This window comes from Sander lucioperca, chromosome 24 (assembly GCF_008315115.2).
Source record: "Sander lucioperca isolate FBNREF2018 chromosome 24, SLUC_FBN_1.2, whole genome shotgun sequence".
NCBI classification, from domain to species: Eukaryota; Metazoa; Chordata; class Actinopteri; order Perciformes; family Percidae; genus Sander; species Sander lucioperca.
The window spans coordinates 15,172,875-15,200,118 of NC_050196.1; the positions used below are offsets into that span (position 1 = coordinate 15,172,875).

General features: G+C 42.9%; 1 protein-coding gene across 6 annotated transcripts in view; it reads left to right on the forward strand.

Moving 5' to 3' along the window:
• Positions 1 to 27,244, forward strand: part of LOC116044473 (nck-associated protein 5-like) — a 127,403-nt gene that overhangs the window by 26,505 nt on the left and 73,654 nt on the right. For 5 of the 6 annotated variants that reach the window (XM_031291698.2, XM_031291690.2, XM_031291692.2 and 2 more), the window contains one exon: positions 12,548 to 12,621. In XM_031291698.2, the coding sequence (XP_031147558.1) occupies positions 12,548 to 12,621 (74 nt within the window). Of the gene's footprint in view, positions 1 to 12,547; positions 12,622 to 24,300; positions 24,729 to 27,244 lie in introns of those variants that run through there. The other variant, XM_031291695.2, reaches the window with a different exon arrangement.

The window sequence follows — 27,244 nt, forward strand, 5'->3', positions numbered from 1 at the left end:
TTTATGGTGATGTGCTTGTGGCGCTCAATGATTTTCCGGGACCCTCTCTATCCGCGGCCAGACATCAGAGGAGTGATTGGGGTTTTATGAGGCGTACTGAGCCTCAGGTGAGCAGGATTGAATGAGGGATGCTTTGCACAAGACCGTTTGACCCTCAGGGCTGATTGTCTGCAGTGTCAGTGGTCAACTATTGCCTTTGTGTGTGGTCACGGTGGACACTGAAGGGCTATTGTGGAAACACGTGGCAGCTGACGGGCTATCGAGCCACGGCCATACATCCATCCATCTGGCACAGCAGCTGGAGGAGCTGGAGATTTCCACGCAGGAAAATCACGAAGAGCAAACAAGATTCCTATGATTATTTCATCAAATTCATTTCTTTGGGATTATCATAATTTTGCAGGAAATAGGTCAGAAGTGCTAACAGCCCAACAACGCGATCTATGTTTACTCTTTATTAAATATTGCAGTACAACCCTGCCCCTCCAATTTATTCACATACAAACAAGCTTTAATTAAGAGGCACTTCCTGGTTGGATTTTCTGTCTTCCCCGCCCTTCCTCTGTCTCATTTCTGCCTCAGCGTTGAGGAGGGGGGTTATGAGACTCAAGTCGAACCAGCTGAATTAGTGCATTATTAAGCCTTTCTCCCCTGACCCACTTCCCCGACTGCTCGCATGGCTCAACTCCAGCATGGGGTCTGTGTACACTGGGAACATGGAAAGCATTTGAATGGACTCAGGATACGTTTCACTGTAAATGGACCTCTTATGTGCAGCAAGTACTCAGAGGGGATGATGGAATGAGGCGATGGTGAAAGCTCTTCATTTTCTCATCGGGCTTCCATTCAGACGGACTTAGTCCCTTTCAGGCCTCATTACACTAACAGTGTGATCAGGTATCAACTTCTGACGTGCAACAAAACAATACAGAAAATAGCAATTTGTTCCCTCATAAGACCATGTTGAAAGAAACATTTGATTTGAGTTCAATATTTGACTCCCATAATTGTGTCTTCAGTTTCAGTGCTGATTTAGCTAGAGCTGCAACTGACCATTATTTTCACTATGGGTTAATCTCTTCATTTTGTACATAAAAAGCAAAGTTAACTGTATGTTCACTGGGGCAATTAATCAAATTTACAGTACGTTTTGCAGGTTAGCTATTTTGTCTTGTGTTCTGAATGAAAATAAATTTCACAGTTGAATTTGTTTTCACTGTTGATTTAACTGTTTCACTGTTTTTTTAAGTTAAAAAAAAGCAACATCTTTCCAAAAGTCAATGAGTAATAGTGTTAAATAATTGTGATATCAATATTGATGAATAATATTTTTTATAATCGAGCAGCCCTAATGTTTACCAAAACTCTGTGTTTTTTCCACATATCTGTTATCCATTCAAGAAATGTAACAGTCAGGTTTTTTAGCCTACCATAGAGTGGATTTCTAAATAATACGACCAATGTGGTGAGCCCAACTTCTGACAACAAGGGAAACAATGCAGAACGCTCTAGCGTGTTCCGTTCAATGCCATGGTATTATACAGGCCATGTATAATACCATGGCTCATGCTGAAGGTAATGCTTTCAGTGGTAGGGGGCATCTAATAGGTGATCTATTGTAACCCCTCAGAATGAAGCCGCTACTCACTTCAATCAGCCTATTGGAGGGCCCCGGGTTGAGAAATGGCCTCCAGAGAGTTCAGAGAATGCGAGAGTGTTCGCTTAAATGGGGGGCTGCCCCAGATAAAGAGGGTTAGCTGAGTAAACAAATAATAATGATAGAACAGTGTTGTTATTGTAAGAGCAAATAGCTGGCCTAAGCAAAGGAAAATTCATGTCCTTGCACTGCGACATTTTCCCACAGTAGCGGAATTATCACATTTTGATCCTAAAATATCTCAAAGAGTGCTGAAACTTCTCAGGATATGAAAGCCACGAAGAAACCTTTCAATACAAACAAATATTTGAATCGAGGCTCCTGTTCGGGCGGTCAGTTATGATAACGATGGAAATTTAATTTGTTTATCAGATAGACCTTTGACATTCTTGTTTCATATTTTTTTTGGGGGGGGGCTCAAAAGTTCTTTACACAGAGAAATCCAATATGTTGCAATCCTGTGACAGAGTATTCAAGTCCACTGATGTCACCCCGTCTGAGAGGCTTAAACAGAAACAGAGAATTCTTCCCCAGCTCCCATCTGGAAGAAATAAAACAAATATGGCTGCTAAAAATAAGACTCCACTTGAGATGATAACAAGGATTTAGTGCCATTAACTATATAAATACAGTGTGTGGTTGGCCCCAGATTCATATTAAAATTTCTTCCCACCATGGATGAGCTTTGACTGTAAAAAGCCCCCTGAAATAGGCTGCAATAATGCCTTTCAAAAGTCGATGATGGCCGATTTAAATATTTTATGCTGCTGAATTATTGGACTCTCCGTCCTCTCTCAGATCACTTGACGGAGTGCGGCGAGCTGCTGCACTGAGAGCTCTTTGTTCACATTAACCCATGGAATAGATGCAGCCAAAGTAGGGTGTAGATGATCTCTTCAAGCCAAAATTGCTGCCCTGACATCGGAACTGAAATATAAGAACAAAAAAAACTTCCTGTGAGCTTTGTGGTCTGTCTGCTATACGGGAGCCTGTTTTACATGCAAATGGTGGCGGCATCACGTTTCACAAAATGGTCCTCGCTCGCAAAGTTTGGATAAACCTGAAAACCCTGCAGGGCGGTTGCATGCTAGGCTGGAAGTATTTGTTTTTGATAAGTTAAATGTGTCAACATTAACACAAGAAAAGAAAATTATGTTCAGCTTAAATGATAGATTTGGTTATGCTGAAACTTTAAAGCTGCACTAATCAAGATTTTTTATTAAACCAATGGGTGTCTATGTGTAATGTGAAAGGGCGATGTAGAGGACAAACTTACAGATGTATCACTCTACAGGATAGCTACATGGCTACGGCTGAAAATATCTGTTTTTGTAATTTAGTTAGACTGACCCTTTAAATGAAATTCAGTGCCTGTGATCCTCAAATGATCACTGTATTGTTTCTATCAAAAGCACAGCAATGTAAGACTGAAGCTTCAATGAACATGCACAAAAGAAGGCATTGCCTAACATGTATTATTTAACAAGGCAAGTTCACTAAGGACACTCTTATTTACAGCAATGCCTCAGGGATGGAGGGTTACCTAGATTTACACCACCTTTGCCGGGACTACTGCAGTGTTGTGTGTAATGTAGGCTATTGGTTAACCCCGCTGTGTCGGTCAGAGGCATACAGTATCTGTTTAGAGAAGTGTGTGCATTACTTATTCACTTCCCCCCATGCACATTTATAGCCCTCAGAATCAAACGGGCAACCTTTTGGCCACAAACCTGTTTTGTTAACCCTGAGGCTACTGCCACCCCCACAGTCTGTCTGAGAAGATGCGCTGAGCAAAAACTCAGAGATCACCCTCTGTGCATCGCCACAGGAATAATTCATGATCACGGGAATGATCATTGCAATGAGTCCTGCGGTACAGGTCAAAAGTCACCACAACCCATCTCTTTTCACCTTTCTCATTATTATTCTTCTACCTCCCCCATTTAAAAAAAGAAATCACCTCACTGTATCTTGATCTGCTCTCCTTCACTGTCAGGTCAGATAGGAAATGTGGATCTGATAAGCATGAGTGGCACAGGTGGGTTCGGGGATGACAGGACCGCAAACAAACAGCGTCTTCTTGTCACATTACCATTTTCCCGGTTATGGTTCCTTGCATGCCTGCAGGCGCTATCTCCGCTCCCCATCCCAAAGCAGGAAGACGGAGAGAAACGAAAATCAGACACTGACATTAATGCTTTCTCGAGCAGGAATGCAACGCTTTGCCTCCACGCTTGCTTCGACATCTGCCCGGCACCTGGGTCGGCAGACTCTGCGCACAGACAGGCCCCGTCAATAAATCAGCCTCTGGATTAAACAGAGGAGAAGCTGTGATAAAACTGAGGCCTGGAGCTAATACACATGAAATGTCAGGAAATCTGACAAAGTCTCTTGGGCAAGAAATATCTGTCGAAAAAAACATAAGCTTGGAGGTAATGAGATGTTGCTGAATAGACTTAATTGTATTTGTTGGATTATCCTCTCCTTTCCGCTCAGAAGAACTTTAGAGTAAGTAATGCTTTGTTGATTTTTTTACTTGATGCCATCAGTTAGGGTCACAGTTTCAGGTACCATCTCATTCTTTTGTTGAGAGCTTACATGTATACAATATCTGTGTATATATAGAAAGCACCATTGACAAACCAGTGAGCCAGAACAAAACTACTAAAGCGTAGTGTGAAGTAAGCACTGGCCAACACGATGACACAAAGCACAACATCAAACTGTAAAATGAGAAGAGGCGAGAAATTCTGGAGAGGCGAGTTGTACAGTGCAGATAATGCTGAATGGATCCTCTTGAGGGCTTTTTACTCAATCTATAATGTGACTAATTTCCCGTGAAGGAACACAGTCACTGATACTTGATCAGCCCTCTCTCGGTTCTCGCGCATGAAGCAGCTTCACTGTGGCTCGGTTAGGTGCGGGGCCTGTCAGTCAAGGCCTGCATAAACAGAAGCCCAACTTCCCCCTGTGAACCAAGCAACATCTGTTTAGTATCAGCCATCCGCTCTGATCTGCCTCTCCCCCTGTCACTTTCCAAACTCACGTTCTCCCATTCTCTTTGTTTCCTTTGGTTCAGGGGCTCACTGATGTTTGGGTTCAATCATTGACGTCAAGTGTATCAGATATTGTCAATTAATAATAGCTGTCGTCATTGGATTATACAATTAAATATGAACCCAGTCCTGCTTTTTGGCTACTGTTGCTCAGTTAGAGGGGGATGGGTTCTGTAGGCTTTATGTTAGACATTGTGTCATTGGTGCAGGATAGGAACACAGAGGTTTGTGAGCGTGGAAGGAGTCACAGAAAATGACCTGGTAGTCATTTCAATGCTGCAATTTCAACCAGATATATTGAGTTGGTAAATGTGAATTCAGAAAGTCATTGGCCTGTGTTTGTTGACGCCCTACTCTGGCTATCCTCTGTTTTTTTTTCATTGTGCCTTTTACACTAGTCTGTCAACACAGCTGAGGATTTATCGTCTTTCCAATTTTTGATGTCCTCCCCTCTCTTTGTTGCTCTCGTCTCTCTAACCTCTCTGATCCTTTCTCTCTTCCTTACAGCAGCCTCTTTATTTTCCCCGTGCTCCTGTGGGTTGCCAGGTCCAGGTTTCCTTTTCATTTCTGTCACCACCACTCTCCCTCCCTTTTCAAGTACACCTGGCTGAATATTGGCCCCCAGATAATAATAAAAACCCAGCAACCCCCAGGCTTGTAAAAATCTGGGCAGGGGCACAACATGGAGTTCTACCCCATGTACGCTCCCTGTTTCCTTGATTCCCATCCTGTCTGGAAACATCGGTACCAGCGTGGACACACTGTGTGTTTGTTTTCATTCCAAAAAGCAGAATTCCTCGACCACTCCTCCCTGATGTGTGTTTTTGCAGATTTAAAACTGAGGCTGACAGCAAAATAATAGGGGAAGAGATAGAGGCAACAGAGAGAGGGGTGGATATCAAAAATATCTGTTTTGTGTTTTATTTGTGTGCATGAGAAATATGAGAAATATTAATACAAAGTTTAATTCATTGAATGCATGCCATTTGTCACAAACCTCCTGCTCCTGTGTATATTATGGGAAATGTCATCCAGACCAATTTATAAGCAAGATAACAAGTGTTAAGACAAAAGTCAGAGACAAAATGAAGCAGGTATGAAGAACTACATGGCAACTTCTCCATACGCTCTTCTGTTCATTGTGTAATCTGTTGGAGCTTTTATGTTGAAATATAAATTACCCACCACTTAGAGTTGGGTACCGAAACGTGGTGCCAATAGGGCCCCGGTTCCGACGTAAACGGTAGTAACGAGACTGAATAAGAACAAAAATTTCCGTGCCTTATTTCGGTGCCTGATTTTTTTATTTTCAGAAGCATCGCTGCACGGCATAAGTTATTGTTATTACATTATTAATCAAAAAATAAAATTTTGACCATATGGCCTTAGCAATAAACAAGCCGTTCTTTAATGTCGCCAACTGTCATTTTGTGCTCCTTTTTTAATATTTTATATTATAAACATTATAAATATATTATATATATTTCGGTTCAGGCACCGTTTAGGCACCGGCACCGTTTTAAAAGTATCGCTTTAGCACCGGTATTGGAAAAAACCCAACCGATACCCAACCCTACCCACCACATTTGCCTGCTTGGGATAAAAATGACTTGTCTTGATTTAAAGACTCCAAACTGCACATGCATGCACTGGTGTAGGTCTGTTATCCTTCGTCCGCTCCTCCACACAGGTAGCTCTGTGGAAGTGATCGAATAGCGATGTCAGGTCCGATGTAATTCATTCCTCTGCTACTTTTTCAACTCTCCCCTGTGAGATTTGGCCGGTGAACAGCTTTGCCACTGTTCCCAACAGGCATGAATGACCCACTCTGTCAAACCCAAAGAGCAGAGGAGGAGCCCAAACAGACCCAGGGTTATTTGAGCATTAGACGTATCTTAATGTTTGGAAAGATAATCTGCAGGGATTTGGATTCCTGACAGTGTCGAGGTGTTGATGTTTGGGCTGGGCCCGGCCATAGGTGGTGCTGGAGGAAGAACATCAGATAACCCAAACTGCTGAAACTCACCCTAGATGATGAACAGGCTCCCTTTTGTATCTCAAGTAATCCATATTCCCCGACACTCCTCCATTTGGGGCAGGTAGGCAGATGAAGAATATCCTGCTCACTGGAGGCATTTGTTACACGAATGTCCTCGACTCAATAAGGCTACTGTATGAGCCTCCACAGCTTCAAAGTCATTGAGGGTTTGGGTACAGTTGGGCTGAATGGTGCTCAGCTCAGTTTTAGCATAATTAATTAATTTACAGTTCATTAACTGTAAGGTCGTCAGAGCTTGATTTGATTATTTGTTAGTCTTCATAATAGATTGGTAGATTAATTGAGAGATGATGCGGCGATAATGATTCTGCAAAACCCTGGATTACGTTGAATGCCAAGTTTTGGATGAATTCTCCATTTCCACAATATCTACAGAAAGATTGTGGTTATGGCAAATAAACTATGGTGAGATATGGTTTGGGTTAGGCTGCTAAAACATATTTAAAGTATAAAGGTTGAAGTTATTATCCTGAAGATTTTCATGAAATTAGATGCCAGTTTTTATACTATTGCCAGCATTTTTGTGCAGTCACCTCTCTATATAGTAGCTTAATTGTTTATGGCGGAGTCTGCCATTCCAGTGCTGGATTTAACTTCACACATGAGGAATTCACAAGAAATCCAGTGTTACTGTTCAAGATCGATTTCATTGTTTACTTCACTCTCTTTAGACTGTGTCAGATCTGTATTATTAAGATACTGCTAACACAAAAGCATTCAGCTGGTGAAACAAAAGGTAGCTTTTGTTGTGAAGCAGCTACAGGAAAAACAATGTATTTATCACTGTGATTAGTAAATGCATATGCAAAACAAAGACACAGTCAGCAGATCTATTTTATTCAGTGGATCAGTGGTGTTGCCATATCAACCAGGACTGAAATCTTAAGGATTTTAAGTGTGGGTATAATTAGGGTTAGGTAACTCTTGGGAAATGATTGTGTTTCGGTTTGGCAACCTTTTAATCATATCAATCAACAATTTACTTAATGAATCCATTAAATCATTTTGATAGATGAAACAGTCGTCTCCTTTACACAACAGCAGCGTGATAAAAACATCCAGGATCACCTCCATCCCTGACATCCCATACTTTACAGATCAAGCTGACGGCCCACAGATCTCAGTATCTTTTTCACCAATTGAAAAACCACACGTATTAACCTGAGTAGCTGCCCTCTCCCCTGATAAAAAGCAGGGCTATCGGCTGAGTTATCAGGCTCTGAGGATATGAGAGCTCGATGGCTGGGCTGATACTATGATACCAGGTCTTTGAGATGTGAGTAACGACCTCAGAGTGAAGGATCATCAGTACAGAGCCTCAGAACATGCTGATAAGACTAATGAATTTAACCAAGGCTGGCTGATATGCAGAGACCTGCTACACGCAGAGGCAGGTTTCTAGAAATCTGCACACCGAGGCCATTAGTCATACTGATTAGTTCATTACCTCGCAACGATAGGATCACAGTCATTTGAAATTATATTAGAATACGTTTTCATTGATGCTGATTGAATTTGCTTGGTTTACATCTTTGCAAACGATGTACACATAAACTATTATATTATAGTATTGGATGGCAGGAGTATTTGGCTGCAAATCCAGTCGTATCTTTGGAAGGAGGCCAAGACTAACAGCCATATCAGATGTTATATATCTCCAACACCTTGAAAAGTCACTGTCCTAATTCATTCTCAAGTGTGCCATAGACAGACATACACCCAGAAAGAAATCCTTACTTTCTATTAGCATAACTTTTGACTTGCAGTAGTCCACATGGGAGCTCCACTGTGCCTACTAGTCAAACCTGCAGCTCAGGGGTTGCAGTTGGTATACAGTCCCAGAGGTCATGCTGGCATGTCATCAGTATGTGCAGAATTTGTGGCAAGCAGAGATAGGTTGAGGGATAGAGGTTGTGACCCCTTCTTTGGCAGGGTCTTATCCCCAGAGGTCACTGCAGGGGCTGCACTCCTCTATAAGGTGTCTTATCTGTAACGCCAGCCTCAGCCTCTGATCTGCAGACACATCAAGGTGGTGGGAACTCATCGTAGCTAGGACTTCAAGGAACGCACCCTGACCTCGGCAGCAACTAGGTCAGAGTTTTATCTAGCTTAAGGTTTATTTGTTTTTTTTTCCAGTCAACTCCAAAGAAGCCTATATAAGAACCAGACGCTTGTCTAGGATGCGATTCTATCCCTCTTAATCTTCAAGAATGTGTGAAAGAGCAAAGCGTGCTAGCGAGCCTCATATGGATGAATAATGCATCTGATGTTTTATTACTGAAAAATCTGGACCAGTCAGTATGTCTGTCTGTCTGTTTGGATTTTAGCACAAGTGTGTTTTCTTTTTTTCTTTTCCCCCTCCCTGCTCCTCAGTGCCAAAGCATTGGGAGATGGCGCTCATATTTTAAAATTTCATAAAGGCACACGAGCAGTCGGAGGGGTCTGGATGTGGGACTCAAGCCGTGCGCACGATGCGGGGAGGCTCCTTCCTTGGCAGCTACCGAGCTCTTCCTTATCTGTCGCTGTCACACACATGAGTAAACACGGCCGGATGAACATCAGTGAGAAGCTGCGGTCATAGAGCAGCAACATCAGCAAACACATTACTTGCCAGGTTAACCCGAGCTTAGCACCTGCTCAACAGCAAAACTCTATATTGTGTATACACCTAAAAATGGCACATACAATTTCAGAGGCACAAAAAGTGTATTTACGGAGCTGATAGAGCGTAGGACAAATACAAATAAAGAATAACTTCCAGAGATTTCGTGTGCATTGAGATTTAAACTTGTATAGTTTTAGACATTTATGCACCCTGAAAAATTACAATTATTGGAAATCAAATCCACCAGGTCCTGAATTTAAGAAACATCAATTTAATATAAAAATGACATGTAGTAGTCGATCAAAAGCCCACTCAAGTTAACTTTATTCACCACAAAGTCTCCTGAAGGTCTATTCTGTCAGTTTGTCTCTTTATGATTAAGTATATTTTGGAGGTGATTACGCATTCCTTATGAGCTTACAGCTCTTAGAACGTTTTAACCACTGTAAGGAATTGTTGGGCTGTACTGCAGTTGCGAGAGAGCACTGGACCTGAGAAATATGCCTCCGATAAAGTCTCACGTCAGTAAATTCAATGTTTTTTTTCAGTCTACACATGAGCACCTGGGCCTCGTGGGAACAGTGCAGCTTTCACTCACGCCGTAAAACCGTCAGAAATAATGCCTGGCTGAAGATATAACACGCGGCATTGCGTACATGAGTCATGCTTTAAATCTCCGCTTTAAATACCCTCCTATTTCACATGACAACAAGCACGCCGCATTCTCTGCATTCCTTCATGTGCGCTGCGGATTATTTCAGTGCCCTGTCATTAGGAGAGGTCTACGCGATGACAACACAGACTTAGGCAGCTTTACCTCACGTTTGATGTGGCCTGTAAATATTTCCCCTGACATGGGGCTTTCGCGAAGAAGGTTCCCCTTTGTGCAGCAGCCGTAGTCATTATGGGATCGTGTTGCTAATGGTGTTTCAGAGACAGACGTTTCACCCCAGACAGTTTTTTTTTTGTCTGCTTGAGAGAAAAAAAAGTCACACGTTTTTCTTGATGAGATGGCAGAGTGAGAATAAAAGATGCTATAATTCATAATGCACAAGGCCTTGCTGTTACTACAGAACACCATTGTTTCTGATATTTGGAAGACATTCTGCAAAACATATTTCACAGCGACCCGCTTCATCCCATCTACCCCAAGATTTTAGGACAAATTCAAAAGAGCAACAAAAGCAAAATAATTTGCCTCGAGTTTTGCTATTGATTAACTGCTGTTGGAGCCAACAGTAAATTTTACTTTGAGAACTTAGCTGAGGGCTAATGGCTTTCCAGCTCGGGTGTGAGTGGCATTCTGGCGGCGTGCTGTGGCACTCTGAGACTAGCAGATGGCTTTGGGACACTGAAATTGGTTGCTTTCCAAACGTAAGATTTGTCACACTGGTTAAGTTAAAATACATGATGATGATGATGATGATGGTAGAGATGATATAAGGGGTTATTTTGTTGTCTTTTTTTTTTCAATAGTGGAAAGTTTGACAGAAATTGCAAAATGTGGCACCATGCTGTCAAGCATTGATCTGTTTTTGTGCTTTGGCGTCGGCCCTATTTGCCTAATGGTCACCCAGAGTGCCCTCGACGTGCAACTCAACATGAAGCCTGGGCCTTTGCCATGTTCTGCTGGCATTGCGGGGCAAGCTGGTGGTAACGGGTGTCTTTGAGTGGCGGACTCAGATGTGAGATTAAGTGCGATGATTGCTTGAGAAGAAGCAGTGGGAGAGCGGCACCCCAGGAGGAGTGGGGAGACAAAACAACTGCGCTTACTGTATTTAGACTAGCCGCTTGTGCTTCTGAACATCTGGACTAATGCAAGTTTACTCTCAAGGCCACAGGTTAAAAAAAGCCCATGCAGTGATAGCAGGCGTACTTTAAGTCTGGTCAGGTGGGTCACAGGGAGGTCAGAATCTGTCCTCAGGCAAATCATTAAAAGTTCTGCAGCTGTGTTAAAGGCTTAAAGGCTTAGATACAGAGTAAACCTGTATCATTTTATGAAATATATCATCAATGAAATATGCATTGTTTTGATATGTCTTATTGTTCCAAAAGTCGCATTTCCATATAGACCTCACCGCTTTTTGTTCACATGCTGATGTTTCAATTCCAAGGAATCACAACAGGGGTTCTCCGAAAAGTTGCTGCAGGCACAGTGTTTGTTTTTCGATTTTTAATGCGGTTTCAGAAGTTCTTTTTCAAAAGAATCTGTTTGTGTTTCAGATGGGCTTTATGTTTTTGCTACTGACTAACTAGATAACCGAGATTACAACAACAGCAAAGAAAAATAGATGTTCAAGGGCAGGCAATTAAAAAAAAAAAACAGAGAGAGAGGAGGGTACTTTCTGGTCTGAACAGAGTGCACAAAAAAATGTCTCACAGATACTACTTTTTCCTCCTTGACTGAGATTCCTGACCGAGTGACCTCTTCATGGGAATCACCATTATTTGATTACACTCTGCTGGCACATGACCAGACTGTCTCGAAATCAATGGAGAGCATCTGTCCCACTGAGATAACCGTTTACCCAGGAGATGCGTCATGAGCTGTCAAGCTAACATCTAATTAATTAGTCTGAAACTTAGACCACACTGATCTGACAGCGTCAAGTCACAACTGGCTGTGTTATGTACTGTAGGTGAAAAACCCAGATGGTTGAAGTATGGTGCCTATGTGGATATTTCTTACAGTTGCACTTCCCCCTTCTGCTTTATGTAGTCGGACCACTAAGAGGCAAATCATTAGGCTGTAGCCAAGAAATCCTGACATCTGTTTTTTCCATTTTGCTCTTAGCCTTAGCTCATTTTGTCCGTGCTGTAACTCTGTAGCGCACGTTTTGTGAGTGTGAGCTATTCCCAGCTGACATGACACAGCTGGGCTCGCTTCTGGGCTTCCAGCCGTTAAAAGTTACCAGGAGGTGCTTCTGGAGTTACACACAGAGAGAAAGAGAGACTAAACTGATTAATCGCACCTTTTCAAAAGTACTTGTGTTCTGTTTCGCTGTTTCTATGAAAACATTTTTACAGCATCTCATGCATCAGCCTCTCAGTTGATAATGTTTAGGATGAAGACCTTGGTTGAATCTACCCGTGTTTCCAATTAACCTGTATGAGCGTTTGCACACTGACTCCATTGTTTACTTTTGGCTTTTCTCGTCTCTTTCTGGCAGGAATACATGGACGCCAACAAATGCATTGACGAGCTTCTGAAACAGCTTGAGGAGGAGCGTCGAAATGTCCGAAGGTAAGAGGTTCTTAACATTTTCTGGCAGATGTTTTATGGCCAAAGGATATCAGCAGCTGCCTGCAATCCATTCCCGACCACAGGCAGCAGAACAATGTTGTTTGGTTTTGAGCTCTAGACAAGCTTTGTGCGCTGTTCTTGAGAAATGCTTTTTTTGTGTTGGAAGCACACTAGAAAGTGGCAGACAAAGGGGAGACTCTGGTCCCAGTGTGGGGTTGACTGGGGGCATTTCTCATGGAGGTCCTATGGAGCAGATTTGCCCTGACAATGGGAATGAAGAGCTTATGGAGATGCCAATCTAATGACCTTGTCCCCTCCATGCTGCTATCGTCCTAGCCCTTCCAGCGATGCACTGCCCCCATACAAAAAGTAGAGACAATTTTTTAAACTTTACCCTCTTTTGTACAACCCTCTCTCCATCTCAATGGAGCTGTATTCTCCCAGCTCAAAGTAATTTTCCCCCTGAGTGAGCAGAGAGGGGCTGGGGGTTGGACACAGGGGTATAGGGGTCTCAGGGTAGGTGGCTTGTTGGGATGAATGGCCACTGACCATCCCCTTTACTAGGCCAGGGCAGCCCCTTAATAAAGGAAGTGATGTGTAAAGGAATGACCCTCCCGTCTATGTCATCCCCACCCCTCTTTATAAGACAGGAGTCATCTTTAGTGACACCCGGGGTGACCTAATGGCCACTTAGAAAGACCAAAATGTCTGTGAAATGTCTGTGTGGGGACTGACCTGTGTTTGGGCCAGCGGACCAAGTGGTTTCAAAGCCATGAACTTGTAATGACTCCAATTGATTGGAGTGGTCTTCTTACCCACTATCAGCAGTAAAATGCATGCTCTAATATTATAGACATTAATACAAAAGTTTGATGTGTAAGGTTTAGTGCCTCTGCCTCTGACCTCAGAATGCCTCTGACCTCAGAATATTGAGAATATGTCACACTAAAGCTGGATTTATTTCCACCCAGAGAGAAGATGTCTGGTGTAAACTTACTTCAAACTTAAAGTATGATTTGCCATATGAAGTGCATCCTTTTAAACTGAGGATAAGATAAGAGTACATCACATGCTGGTTAGTGCTGAGGGCAAGTGCCAGAAAATGAAGACAATGCCAGCTTCCATTGAGCACCAGTGCTTCATTTTGTCTTCCACAGGATACGCTGGAAAGTATGACTTTTGCACAGTTGAGATGCAACCATCATTGTATAGACCACCACATATTCAGCTTGTGCTTTGATGCAAACAGTTTTTTTTAGAAACAACATACCACCAGGCAGGATTTGTACTAATTTATTTTCCAGTGTTGGCCAATTCAGAGTGTCGACAGTGATAAATGACTTCACAAAAGCCTTTTGTTCAGCTAAAACATAGACCGCAACTCAAAAAAACGCCTCTTTGCCCTTATTAAGCAGCATCTCACGACGCAATAGATGTCTCCCTCCACCCCTCAGAATATGGGGCCCATCAATCCGTCAATAGGAGAAAGAGAAGCCCTTACATTCCTCTAGTTCTCCGCATCCCTACCTCATGACCCAATGACCCACTGCATTCATGTCTCTCATTGTAACATACTATGGGGTAGTTTCACACTGGTGAAGTACACAGATTTGACAATCATGACTTCTTTTTAAACCGGACTACTTTTTTGAGTAAGTAAGGATGTGGGTATTTCAAATTTCCTTGTCGTTGTGTCAAATGAGCATGCAGGACTTTCTTTTTTGCTGTGGTTAGTATTTTTTTTACTTAAAAGCGAGATTCTGAGCCTCAAAGGAATGCTCTACGAAATATCTAACCTTTGAGCCACATTGCAAGCCTACAGGCTGCCAGCGTTTAACAAAGGAGAGATTTTTGATTACACAAATACATGAACTAAAGATAGTTTTCAGCTTGTTTTTTGACTATATGTCAAAAGCATCTGCTGCATCTTCAACATCCTAAAGCCCAATGCACACACAGACACTCACACACAGTCCCTCACGCTCTAGTCGCAGCATCATTGCTCGATGAAGCACAAAACCCCAGTGGGATGCTGGCCAGCCTTTCCTGCTCCCGCTATTCAATGCGACCACGTCCTTGACAGACGGAAACAAAAGCTCCGCGGCACAGTGTCAACATCAGATGGAGCAAATCGAAATTTGGCAACAGTAGATGCAGCGTACAGTAGGACACTGACCCGGGGTTTCCAGTCATTCAGCATTTGTTTGCAGTCGTTAAATATGATCAAATGTCTTTTCTAAGCTTTACAATATCATTAGTGGTGGCCTTGAAATGCTGGAAGTTGTAAATTAGATGGAAAAGTTTATTAAAGACTTCTGCTGAGTGATAGACATGTGTAGGAGAGACATATGGATGTTCTGCAGTGTTAAAAAGCATGACGGGCGGGGAGTGAGTTTGCATGACCTCTTTCTGACAAGCTGCTGTGTCAAGGCACTGTGACTGTGTAATCTTCACCGTGGATTAAAACAATGTAGATTAGATTTTTTTTCCCACTCTATCTCTGCTTCCACTCATTTTCCCACTCTTGATTTGTCACTGTTTGTTTTTCCCCTGGATCTTCTTCTGACCTTGTTTTTAAGTGGGTAGAGCGTGGCCAGTATCAGGTCACATGGCCCGAAGCTGGCCTCACCTGCCGTTTTCTGCCTGCCGGAGCAGATGGTGTTTGTCTGTGACCCTTTCAACACCTTGGAGGACATGGAGGGACAGGGAGGGATGAGGAGGGTGGCCGGCCGGCAGGCAGGGGGCCCCTGCCCAGAGCGACTGGGAGGTGTGGAGGGGGGACGCAGGGGACTCAGCGGGAGATCCACGGGGCTTAGGACAGGTTGCGTGGAGCAAGCGTGCAGCTGCAGCCCAAGCCAAAAGGACATTAGCGACGACATCTGCCGATCAATAAACTATTTGTCATGTTCATAGAGCAATGGAGCTTTGAAGACGGCACAGATAGAAAGTGGAGGTCAGATCAGATGTGCGCTTAGCTGAGGGATTATAGGTAATAGGACTTTTTTTGTGTAAGTGAATTTGCTTGTGGGTTGAATTGAAAAGTGACCAGCTTTTTCCTGCAACTGCTCAACAGTTCTTGCCTGTTCAGACATCGTTGTATTTGAGATTTTGGATTTAAAAGCATAATCAAAAACTGACTGAAAATGTTGGTTTTTTTTTAAAGTATAGTTTTGTAAAATGTTTGTCCTTTGTCAGTGTCACTCCCATTGTGTCATTTGGATTAGTTTATTCCAACGTTTCCTAATTGTTTAAGCTATTAAAATGACAAAGCCACTAATCACTTTAGTCAGTACAAATGACTACTACTTGTTTTAGTTTAAGACGTCAAAAATGTCTTTGAAAGCACTTTGAGTGACTTTGAGTGTTCCCTAAATGTGTCAATTAGGGGAAACTAATGTAAGAAAAAAATGTCCTTATCCTTATGAGGATGGGAGGTTAAATGAGAGAGAAAAACAAGTATGTGTATATACACACCAGAGTAAAAGACCACAGGAGCACGAGCTGGGAAACAGCTTTACAAATCTGGATCTTGCTGATGTTACTACAAGGCATATCTGGCCTCAAAGACGCCTGTGTGCTGCCGGCGGTCTGAGCGATATGAAAGGCTGTAATCCTCAGCTGAATTATGTGGCGAGGCCTGTTCTGTCGATGAGGAGGTGGATAGGGTTCAGCCTCCCGCAAACCCTCCAACGCCCCAAGGATCTGCCGCCTCGCTTGGGCGAGAGCCATGCATTTTACAACTTTAATTGGATAAGTTGACCGGTCTAATGCAATAATTTGATCATACTAAGCTCCAAAGAGATCTAATACACTCCCAAAGTATATTTGTGTGCCCTCTGAAGTGAATGACTTAGCCTAATCCATCCATTAGAGGTCACTTTACTACCCAGGAATCCAGACTCTAAAATATCTCAAAGGAGCCGTCAGTGGGTAAGTAAATCAATCTGTGAAACCTTCATCAGAAACCTTCAGGCACTGCTGGAATTTGGTAAACAGAGCTTTTGAAAAAATCAGTGGGTGTTTTTCCCTTCTTTTTTTTTTTTTTTTTTACAGTAAGAAATGCATTAAAATCTACCCATAGCTTGGTTGTTAGCATGGAGTTGCATCTTTTTCTTATCTTTTCTGTCAGTGAGGAGTAAACATGATGATGAACTCCCTGAAGCAATTAGTTAAGGAGGTGACACTGCTGCTGCCCTGCGACACAAGTCAATATTTGCTAGTTTATCTCGGCGAAGATTCACTAAGTATGTCTGGCTTTGGACACACTGGTCTCCCGAGTCCTTTAAACGCCAAGCGCTCCAGCCCTGATTCATGCGCAAAGTCCGGGCCCGGCTAAAATAAATGCATCAGTTTTATGGAGCTTATGAGAGGAAGAGGTTAATCGAATGGGTTAATGAAGCCTTTTACTGATGCTCCCTCAAGGTTGTTTCATAGCTGCATTCCCATGCACACTTGGCAAGAGTGCTTAAGCAGTGATATGCTACGCCTGTCTCCCCTGCATTGCCTCCTTTTCCACATATCACTCACCATAAGCCTCCGTGTTTCTTTTCTGGAGCATTCAAGGTTAAGTATAAAGCTAAGCAGCTGTATTTATTCAGAAAATAAATCTATACTTAGCATAATGGATCTAACCTTTTCCCGCAGTTATGCTGTTGCAATCAACAATTTTTGTTAGTGGTTTCACAACATGGATATGCAGTGTTTTATAGGACTTGTGACATGTATTCTTGGCATTTGGATTGAATGGGGTATTATCTGCATTCCTCGAAGCAATTAGCTGTGTTTAAGAGCTGAGTCTTGCATACTGGCTAATTACCACTGTTGTTTGTCTAAGTGAGTTCTCAGACACTAATTTGAATGTTTTGTTCTGTAAGAAAAGCACTTTTATTAAGCATTGTTTCCGAATATTACATTTTCCTTCTGATTTCCAGTCACTCTGGCTTTGTCATTTGTACGAACAGACATGAATATTCAGGTCTATACACTTAGGTTGAGTTTGTCTTTTCTTTTTGCAATGAAAAGATGTTTTTTCATCAAGATCAGCTTTTGGAGAATGTGCCATGACTCCTTTTTGTACTCCTGAAATTGTGCAGTTATTTTGACTAATGTCTGCTGCAAATAGTTTTGGAAAACATCCTCACATTTAGATAAGAGGAGCAATAGATCCTGTGTGGTTCGGATTGTTGAAAGATCCTGTGTGGTTTTGGCTGGTGGAAGTCACAGTGGTTGCATCCATGCTATTTACCTCTGGCTCAGGGCTCTTTGGAAAACATCCTCTCATCTATCTGAGGAAACAGGAAGAGGTGAAAATGTGTGAAATTCACAACATTTCAGTCATAAGAGGGTGAGTCCTCTCAGCGATGAAGTGATGATTTAAAAAATATGACGTTTCTTTAAGTAGATGAAAGAAATACACCAGTGTGAGTGACTTCACGTACAACTTCACGTGGTGCATTTTGATTCAAGAATTCAAGACACAATATATCACTGCAGTAGAATATAGTACTGGATATATGACCACAGATTTTAAGAAAACAACATGTAATAAAAGAAAATCATTGGAGTGCATTGGGAATCCCACTGGGTGGTGGATTTTCAATTGTTTCGGAAGATTTTAAGAATTCTTTTCCTTTTTAATATATATAAAAATGTTACTACGTTTTGAGACTGTAGGTATTGTAGATCATTGTCATGTACATCGATTGGTCAGTACATTGCATTTTACATTGTGTGTACTACCAAGTCTGATTTTGGGGGAAGTCAGCTTGGTTGCTTTATGGCGCAAAACAAGGCTTCAATAGCCATGTTTCCATTCACATATTTTTCGCATAAGAAAAGCTGTATGAAAACGGTAAAATTATTTTTTATGCTCTCTTGAGGTGGTTTTTGCCTTTGTTAAAGAGTTAATGCGTTAAATAGGATATGGAAATGGATTCACCGAATGACTTCTGACGTAAAGAACATTTAACTCCCAGCACTGATCAGCAGTATCCACTGTCCACTTGCCATTATCCCAAAACATGTCTTTGTCCCCGGACAGAATGAAACAATACATGAAAGAACAATAAAAACTTGCCCAATTGAACAAAATTCCTGAAGACCTCTCTCCGTGTTTCTCTTGTAGATGGGTTAGATGGCCAAGGCAACTCGTTTTATTTCCATTTGGCAACGTGTACTTCTTCTACTCCGTTAATTGAGGCTGATGCAAATTACTACCCTGGAAATCCAGAGTTCTCGCGAGTGCACAATTTGAATTTGCTCAGCGAGTCACTCTGGCATTGAGTAATGATGCTCATTAACTATGCCCTTGTAGCTGAGCTGCACCAATCACATCGGTGTGTCTGATATCGGCGGGCAATAGGCGAGTTAAACAGATGACGACAGTTTAATCTACCAGTTAGCTCCGCTGGTAGCTAAGCGTATGGGGCTCTGGATACGTCACCCAGTGTATTGTTGTGATTGGTCGTAGTGTTATCCAATTGCGTTCAGTGGGACTTTCAAATGCATGCTTGGTGCTGCCCCTCGAGTTGGGCCATTTTCATTACTCAATGCCAGACCCTTAATATTTTGGATTTGGGTCTGGATTTCCAGGCTAGAAAATTACAGCCATGTTGATGGAAGCGCACCTAATTCGCATTTGTGTTTGGCGTCATTTCAAAAGTTTGTTTAAAATTCCCATGACAATTAAATGGAAACACGGCTAATTGGTGTCTTGATGAAAGTATTGCATTAAAACATCACTAAACTACTACCACATCGAGTTTCAGATAACATTATTTATATAAACGACTGGTGTACTACCAACTCCACTTTATGGCACTAAATAGGAGGATGGAACTGTTTATTCTGCGAGCAGTGAAATGAGTAAATGCTAATGGGAAAATAGATAAAGCAGGGACCTCCTCGTGACAGGAAACAACAGACTTTTGTGATTGTAAAAATGTGGTGTTAATTTAACTACAACTAACAGTAGCAGCACTGGTGTGAGATAGAGGATACCACTGACATTTGTCATGGTATAAAAGCCCCATTTGTGTACCATAATCACACAAGGAATGTTACGTACATTTTAAAGATTTACTGGTGATTAATTAAAGATTAACTCCAGCAGCGTTAATCCTGCTCATTCCAGTCTTGATGAAGCATTTCCTGAGTTCCACGAGGAAGAAAAATCTCACTGGACCACCATTCCGACTATCGTTTCACCCCCATCCCCCTGCTAAATGAAACATGACAGAGGTGCATTATCGCTTTCATTGCATTACACTCTTCATCTTGCCACACAGAAGTTAAATGACACAACACACACACACACACACACACACACACACACACACACACACACACACACACACACACACACACACACACACACACACACACACACACACACACATGAACACTGTCTCTGGAGGGGCTCTTGCAGCGTGACCATTCATGTGATTTGCATCTGTCTGGGCGTTGTGAGCTGTGTAGATCCTGAGCGGGCCTGTGTTGGGTAAACAAACACGCTGCCTGTCTACAGCTTGGTATTTCCTTTGCTCGTCTTGATGTAGAAAACACCCCTCAGCCCCCCCAAAAAGAGTCTAGCCATGTTGACAGCTAAATATCTTCTGGATACATTGTAGCCATCCATACTCTCTGATGTGTTTCCAAATGATTTTTACACCGCTTATTTTCCTCACTTGTATCAGACATTAAATAGCAGTTCTCAGAAGCATGTCTAAGCTTAAACACAGCATGCATGCTAATCGTCATCAGGGTGCTGGAGAGACGGGAAGGAAACAAAGTTGTTCTTCTTCTCCTCCTGTGTGATTAATGTCTGTTTTGGAACACACACCTAGACTGGTCGAGTAATGAGCTCAAGGGACGCATCTTGGCCTCCCCCGGCCGCTCCTGGTCGCTCATCTGTGATCAAGCTGCAGGGGATTAATGTCATGGAGGAAAAGTGTGGCTGATGGCTGGAACCCTGGACAGGATGTTTGTACATTCATACACAGAATAACAAAGCATTTACTCTTACTTGAGTAAACGTTTGAGGGACCCACTGTAGGTATTTCCATTTTCTGCAACATGACATTTTAGAGGGGAAAATAGTTTTCACTCCACTACTTTTATCTGATGGCTGGAGTTGAAGCTTTACATACAAAACATATGATAAGTTCATAAAGTATGATACATTGCAACAGATTAAACTACCCCACAGCATAAAGCGGTTTAATTTAGCTCCATTTGGACCAACAACAGCATTAACGTGCTGCCTTATGCATCAATAATTTCACTGAAAAAGGGGGGAGAATGATCACTTTTAGTCCATCCTTAGACTAAAGATAGTACTGTGATGAAATACAAATCAAGAAATCCAGTTTGAATAATACATCTATGGGTTTAAAGGCTTAGCTGACATGAAAATGCAGCACTATGAAGGAGAATTTCCTGGAAAGAGTAATTTTCTCATACATTTAGTTGTGCTGGATGTCGTCTCATTGTGTTGTGAAAGAAATTGAGCCAATTTGAACTTTTTTGTTAGGTTAGTCTTTTAATTTGTCTTTAAAAGACTCGAAAATAATAAAATACATAAACTTGCTCAAATTTACCACATAGGCCCCCAAAAATACAATGTACATAAAGTAACAGGATCCATGCTTGTAGTTTTATCTTGAATTGCCACTTTAACTTTCGTAAAGAATATAAATGTTCTTCCACCACTGCACCCACACTACCACAACCACCAGCATCCCTTTAACCCGAGCCACTCTACACCGTAGTTCAAAGGCGCTTACACATACACGTTTCCTCTGTGTGCACACGCATGTGCACAAATGCACACTCACAACCACGGGCATCCCTTTTCCCTCAGACCACTCTGGACCCCATTACAAATCCATATCGACCCGCCGTCCCTCCAGCCACTGTCCCAGCACCGTCCTGTCTCCCTCGCTACGCACCCCCCTCCTCCCTGAGGAATGCTAACTGTGTGTGTGTGTGTGTGTGTGTGTGTGTATGTGTGTGTGTGTGTGTGTGTGTGTGTGTGTGTGTGTGTGTGTGTGTGTGTGTGTGTGTGTGTGTGTGTGTATGTGTGTGTGTGTGTGTGTGTGTGTCAGTGGTGGAGCCAGGCTGGCTGTGTGGGCGGCCGAGTGTTTCCAAACAGTGGAATCTGTCACTGACACCCCTGGCAGAGCAATAAGCAGCGCCTTAATGAGCTCAGCAGATCACTCAGCACAGTGAGCACACACACACACACACACACACACACACACACACACACACACTCATAGGTGCATGAATATAACAGATGAAGATACACATACAATGCAATAAATGGACATAATTATGGTTGTAAGAACCTATATTCACCCATACATATATGGGCTGTAATATGTGCACATACTGTGAACACACAACACATATACAGCGATGCACACACTCATACACATTTATTGTTGCATGCATGCACAAACCCATACATTTCATATGCTTGTAAACCCGTATACGCACACACACTGTGCGCACACAATTAGTTTGTACACACTCGCAGCACTATACAAACACACACACCACAAGACTCTCATTACGCAGTTAAAATGGGAAATAACGAAGTTAAACAAACATAGGCTGTTTCGTGATTAGAAGAAAAAAAGGGGGGGGGGGGGGGTTTTGGGGGTCTTGCCGTGACTCTTTCTGAAACAAACACCACGGCCACGCAACTCGGTTGTCTTTTTGTTGCCCTGCAGACGAGAGCCATCGCTCAGCATTTGCCTCTCTCTCTTGATCCAATTACAATGGAACACTGCCCTCAATATTTCTTGATTACGCCGCATATGTATGTGTTAGTGCTGACTCAGCCGTCCATTTGTCTTTTTCACCCAAACGGCACAAGAGTGTCTAATTGGTGACCACCTGCTCTTAGAATCAAATCACACTCGCTCTATATTCAGATTTCCTTGCGAGACAGCTGCGCTTATGATAAACACAATTACCCCTCTGCAGGACATTTCGGTCACATACGCAATAATCAGGCATCATGAATCTTCCGTGAGTTTTATGATGACAAATGGGAATGTGGCAGCCAGCTTTACGAGGCATCTGATAACGAGAATGTGACAGGACCTGTCAATTTTTTATGATTTCCATTGGGTGATGCCAAATTTCCCAGAGTGAAATTAATCTACCTCCAAACCCAGCGAGTGACAACACATCCCTGCATGTTTATCTCCACTCTTGCTCAACTTGAAGCCCCCCTCCCTTCCGTTCTCCAGCAAACTAATTTTCTCACATGGTTAGTGTCATTGTTCATTTAGGACATTAGTGACAGTGAATGTGGGGCAAAGTGGCAGCGATGGCCCCGGCTCTAAGTCAGCTCTGTCCTTTCTTTCCCCTCTTTAACTGAGGGCTCCTGTCACCGGGACCCTTTTAATTCCCCCTTTCACCCCTCCGGTGCCCGCCCCCTTTCGCACTGGTCCTATTGGGGAGCAGACAATAGAGAGTGTCCCCTCTCCTATTCTGCCTCTTCATCCCCCCTTCTCATCTCCCTCAGCCCTTGCAGGCGTCCTGCCTGGTTGAGGCTGTGGGTTCCAGGCTGCAGTTTGTCACAGCCATTCAGCTGAAACTGATTGTGATTGCGGCAGATGGGCTGGAGCCTGCTCCGTCGCTTGGTCCAGGCAGACCCAAGCACTTCTCCCTCAGCTTTTTTCTTTCTTTCTCTGGCATTCGGATTCTGTCCTTCGCTCCCTTGATCTTGATCTCTTCCTCGGTTGTCCCTATCTGTTTTTTGTCAGTGTCTTCTCTTTCTTTTTCTGTGTTGTTTTCCAAAAGCTCTGTGCCCCTTGTCCAGACTAAAATGTGCAGCCACTGTTTTCAGATTTAGCCTCTGGAGGTTGATTTTGAGATTTGAAAACGTGAGGATGGACGGCCAAAATTGAGTGACCGTTTAGGGCCTCTGTATTCTTCAAAAAAAATGCTTGTAATATTGTCTACAATCATCTGAACCCCCCGTACCCACACCTTTCTGACATGACCAAATACATTTCGCAGTGATTGGCCAAGTGGTGCAGGATCTGAACTTTTCCTCACATAATGACTTCCATTTCCTCCACACTCTCAATGATGGCAGGCTTTTGCCTTCAATCAGGGTTGGATGACACATCATACCTAGTTAGTTAGTTAGTGTTAAGCTCTCTGACACCTGTATTGTGGAATAACTCTGTCTTTCTTTTTGTTTGTTTTTTGCTCTTTTGATCTTGATGATCTCCTCTTCTGTCCTTTTTTGTCACCTTTTCTGCTTCTGCCTCTGTACTTAAAGAGCCCAGTCAGTGGTACATCACAGCCGGCTGCCTCTTGCCTCTTCACGTCCCCTTGTTTGAGTAAAACCCCCCTTGACACTCTTGTCACCCCCCAAAAACTCCTCCTCCTCTGACAAACCCCCACCCCAACCTCGCTTCTCCTCCCCTGAGAAAAGAGCCACCTTCAGCGAGGCAGCGGAGCAGCCGTCTCCCTGAACACATGTTAAACGTTCCGCAATCCCGGGGAGGAGGGACGCAGTCAGAGAGCTGGAGAGAGAGACCGCGACAGGCAGAATGAGAGCGAGAAAGAGATAGAAGCAGAGACAGACTGTGGAGAGAAATATTCTGAGGAGAGATAAAGCCAGGAGGCGGGGTGGGCGGTAGGGGGGGTGGCACACAGCGCTGTGTTTGTGAAGAGGAGCCTCTGAGCGTGTGTGTTAGTGAGAGAAAGCATAGCGCAGAGGGAGAGCGCATGCAGCCTGAAGGAAGAGGAGAGGTAAGCAGTGTCGAGAGAGTCAATGCATGTTGCCAGAATGAAAGAGACAGGGAGGGTAGAGGACAGACGCAACAAGGACTAGGAAGAGGAAAGGGAAGTAAGGATTTTGATTGTTTTAGGGGAAAGAGGAGACAGATACGGAGGAGAGGCAGTTTGGTCTCAGTTAAGTAGAGAGCCAGGCAGGGTGCAGTGTAGAGCAGGTAGTGCTGCATTGTGGATGTAAACTTTATCATCTGCGGGATCAGTGGGTAGCCGCTGCGGAGGAGAGCGTGCTGGTGGATTACCATGTGTGTCCTCTGAATGCACCAGGATGCTGCATCTTCATCAGGGTAAGAAGCGGACAGTCGTCAGCATACATGACATTCCAAAACTGCATTATTTCTTCTGCAGCTGCAAGATTGTACTGTCTTGTTGAGTGATGTACATCATTCTTTTCTGGAGATTCAGGGTATCCACTCATATGTGTCAGAAGAATACATGCAACCTTCAGCTTTTGCTAGTAGCATGTAATTCAAGAATGATTTTTTTCACACCTCCTTCAGCCATCTTCACTTTGTCCTGAGCTGCAATTTTTCTAATAATCTCCAGAGGAAGGAACATATTTCATATAGCAGCATTGTACACATGTGCAGGGGATGATCTCTGATTTGCACTGAGCCCGATTAGCCAGTTGCGGAGGGAATTGCGTGTCCTGTTGCTAGTGGCAACAGCATTGGGCTGCTGCGTAAACCACTTTAATTCTGATTGATAACAGAAGGAACCAGATACCCATTGATAAAGCAGAGGTAAAACAATTGGGCATTGCAGGGGATTTGTATGTGCAGGAATGCACATGTTTTTCTTCCCACTGCTTCTTTTCTTTCTTTATACTCACTTTCTCAAACAGATTAAGATCTTCTACCCGGCCTACTAATCCCAAACTGAAATGACTGGTGTTGAACTGGGTGTGGATACAGCTAAGTGGTGGGGAATATGGATTATGTAGCCTCCCTGTTATGATCAGCTTCTCTGCAGCTCCTTATTAATGTGGCGTGAAGTGCTGCAGTGCTAGTGTCCATATGTGAAAGTCACAGCAGGTCAGAGGTCTTTTACTCATAGTCAGCCATTTTAACAGCACACAGAAAGAGGCTAGGATGCTGGCAACCAACACACTAAATATTCCAAATGTAGACTTCAGGACACTGGCTTTATATATTTTTAGCTGGGTTTGTTATCTCTAAAAACAGAACTGCAAGAGAACATGAAAATGAGAGCATGGGAGAGTATGGGAGGTATCATCCTTCACTTGCTGGTGTTGTCAAAGTGCCAAAGAGAAATGCCAGTCCCTGTCTTTTTTAGAATTTGAGTTGAGTTTTTCTTGCCCTGGGAACTGGGCAAAAAATAGCATCTGTCATATAGTAGATGCTTCACAATGGGAAACCCCAATTTATGTTGGCAACAGTAGTTTAATAAGAGGGTAAGCAAAAGTAGTTTCCTATTTTGCAAATCTAACATTGCTGTATAGAGAAAGTTAATATTGGTCTGACATTTAATCCAAATGTTTCACAGTGGTATAACTGGAAGTCACAATATTGCCATTTGAAGTTCCCAAAACTATGAGACCCTCAGGTATTATAAGTGATGTGGCCAGTGACCTATCATCCTTTGAGAACTAGTGTTTGCATGCATTTTAGTTTGAACCTGTAATCTACTGTATAGCCTTAAATCACGCTGACTCAAACCAATAAACCCAAATCAACCATCTATCAAATATGTATTTTAATTTCCATTGCATGTACAATCCCTATTACTGTACTTTCTAGAGTTTACAATTTAACCATGTGGTCCAGTTTCTATTTAGCCAGTGTCCATTTAAAGCCTTTATTGGGAGCAGAGCAGCAGCCAGTGATATCATCCCACCAGCAGGGCAGATGTGTCGCTGCAATGGGCAGTTTGAGCCCGCTGCCCTCTGAAACCTACCTGGGGATTACTGCATAAGAGGATTGCCAAGTGGAGGGATTTGATTTTATAGAATTAAAACTGTAATTCTCTCCATCCCGATCCACGCTGCAGTACAACCATTTCTCCACATTATTATCTTCTCCCTGCGGCCCCTGTTCTTGTTTGATCAACACGTTCCATTATTACATCATGCGTCCTATATTTAAGCACTTTTGGTTTAAAAGTCACGAAACAGGAACATTCGCTGTACGTTTTGGTGGAATGTCAGAAGTCTCACATGGCCTACGTTATTGTACAGTAAACTGTGTGATAGCAAAGCAATATCTCTTAAAATAAATAGAGGTTAAAAGTTCATTAATTTCAACAGAAATTGTGTACTGGGAAATGTTGAATGCCAGTTGGCATTACTCAAGTGATAATCATTACTTTAAACACTAAATTAATACCACTCCAGCAGACCATACTGATTCATGTGCTATTGTGTTCCCTTCCACCCCTCCAACTCTTGTCCGTCACTTCGCCTCTCACTCCTCTACATCCGATTTTCCCAACTTTTCCTCCTCCCCTTATGTCTCCTCCCTGTATGTGGCGCTCTGTATTCGGTGACCCTCAGCTAGCATATTTGGTCCAGGTCAAACTGAATTACTGAGGAATGTTCCCCTGTTCAATGGCAGGCCCAGTGGGCCTCAGCATGGGAGCACTTCCCCTTCATTGACAGCCAGGGGACTTTCATTTTGAAGGAAGGGGGGTGGGGGGGGCGGGGGAGCTCCTTCCAGACAACTTTTACCATATAATTCCCACTGTCTCTGCAGTGTTCATTGGTACCGTGGAGCCGTGAGCCAAAGCAGCCGGTTTAATGATGTGTACATGTGAGGCACATCTCAAGATCTTAGCACAAGCCTTG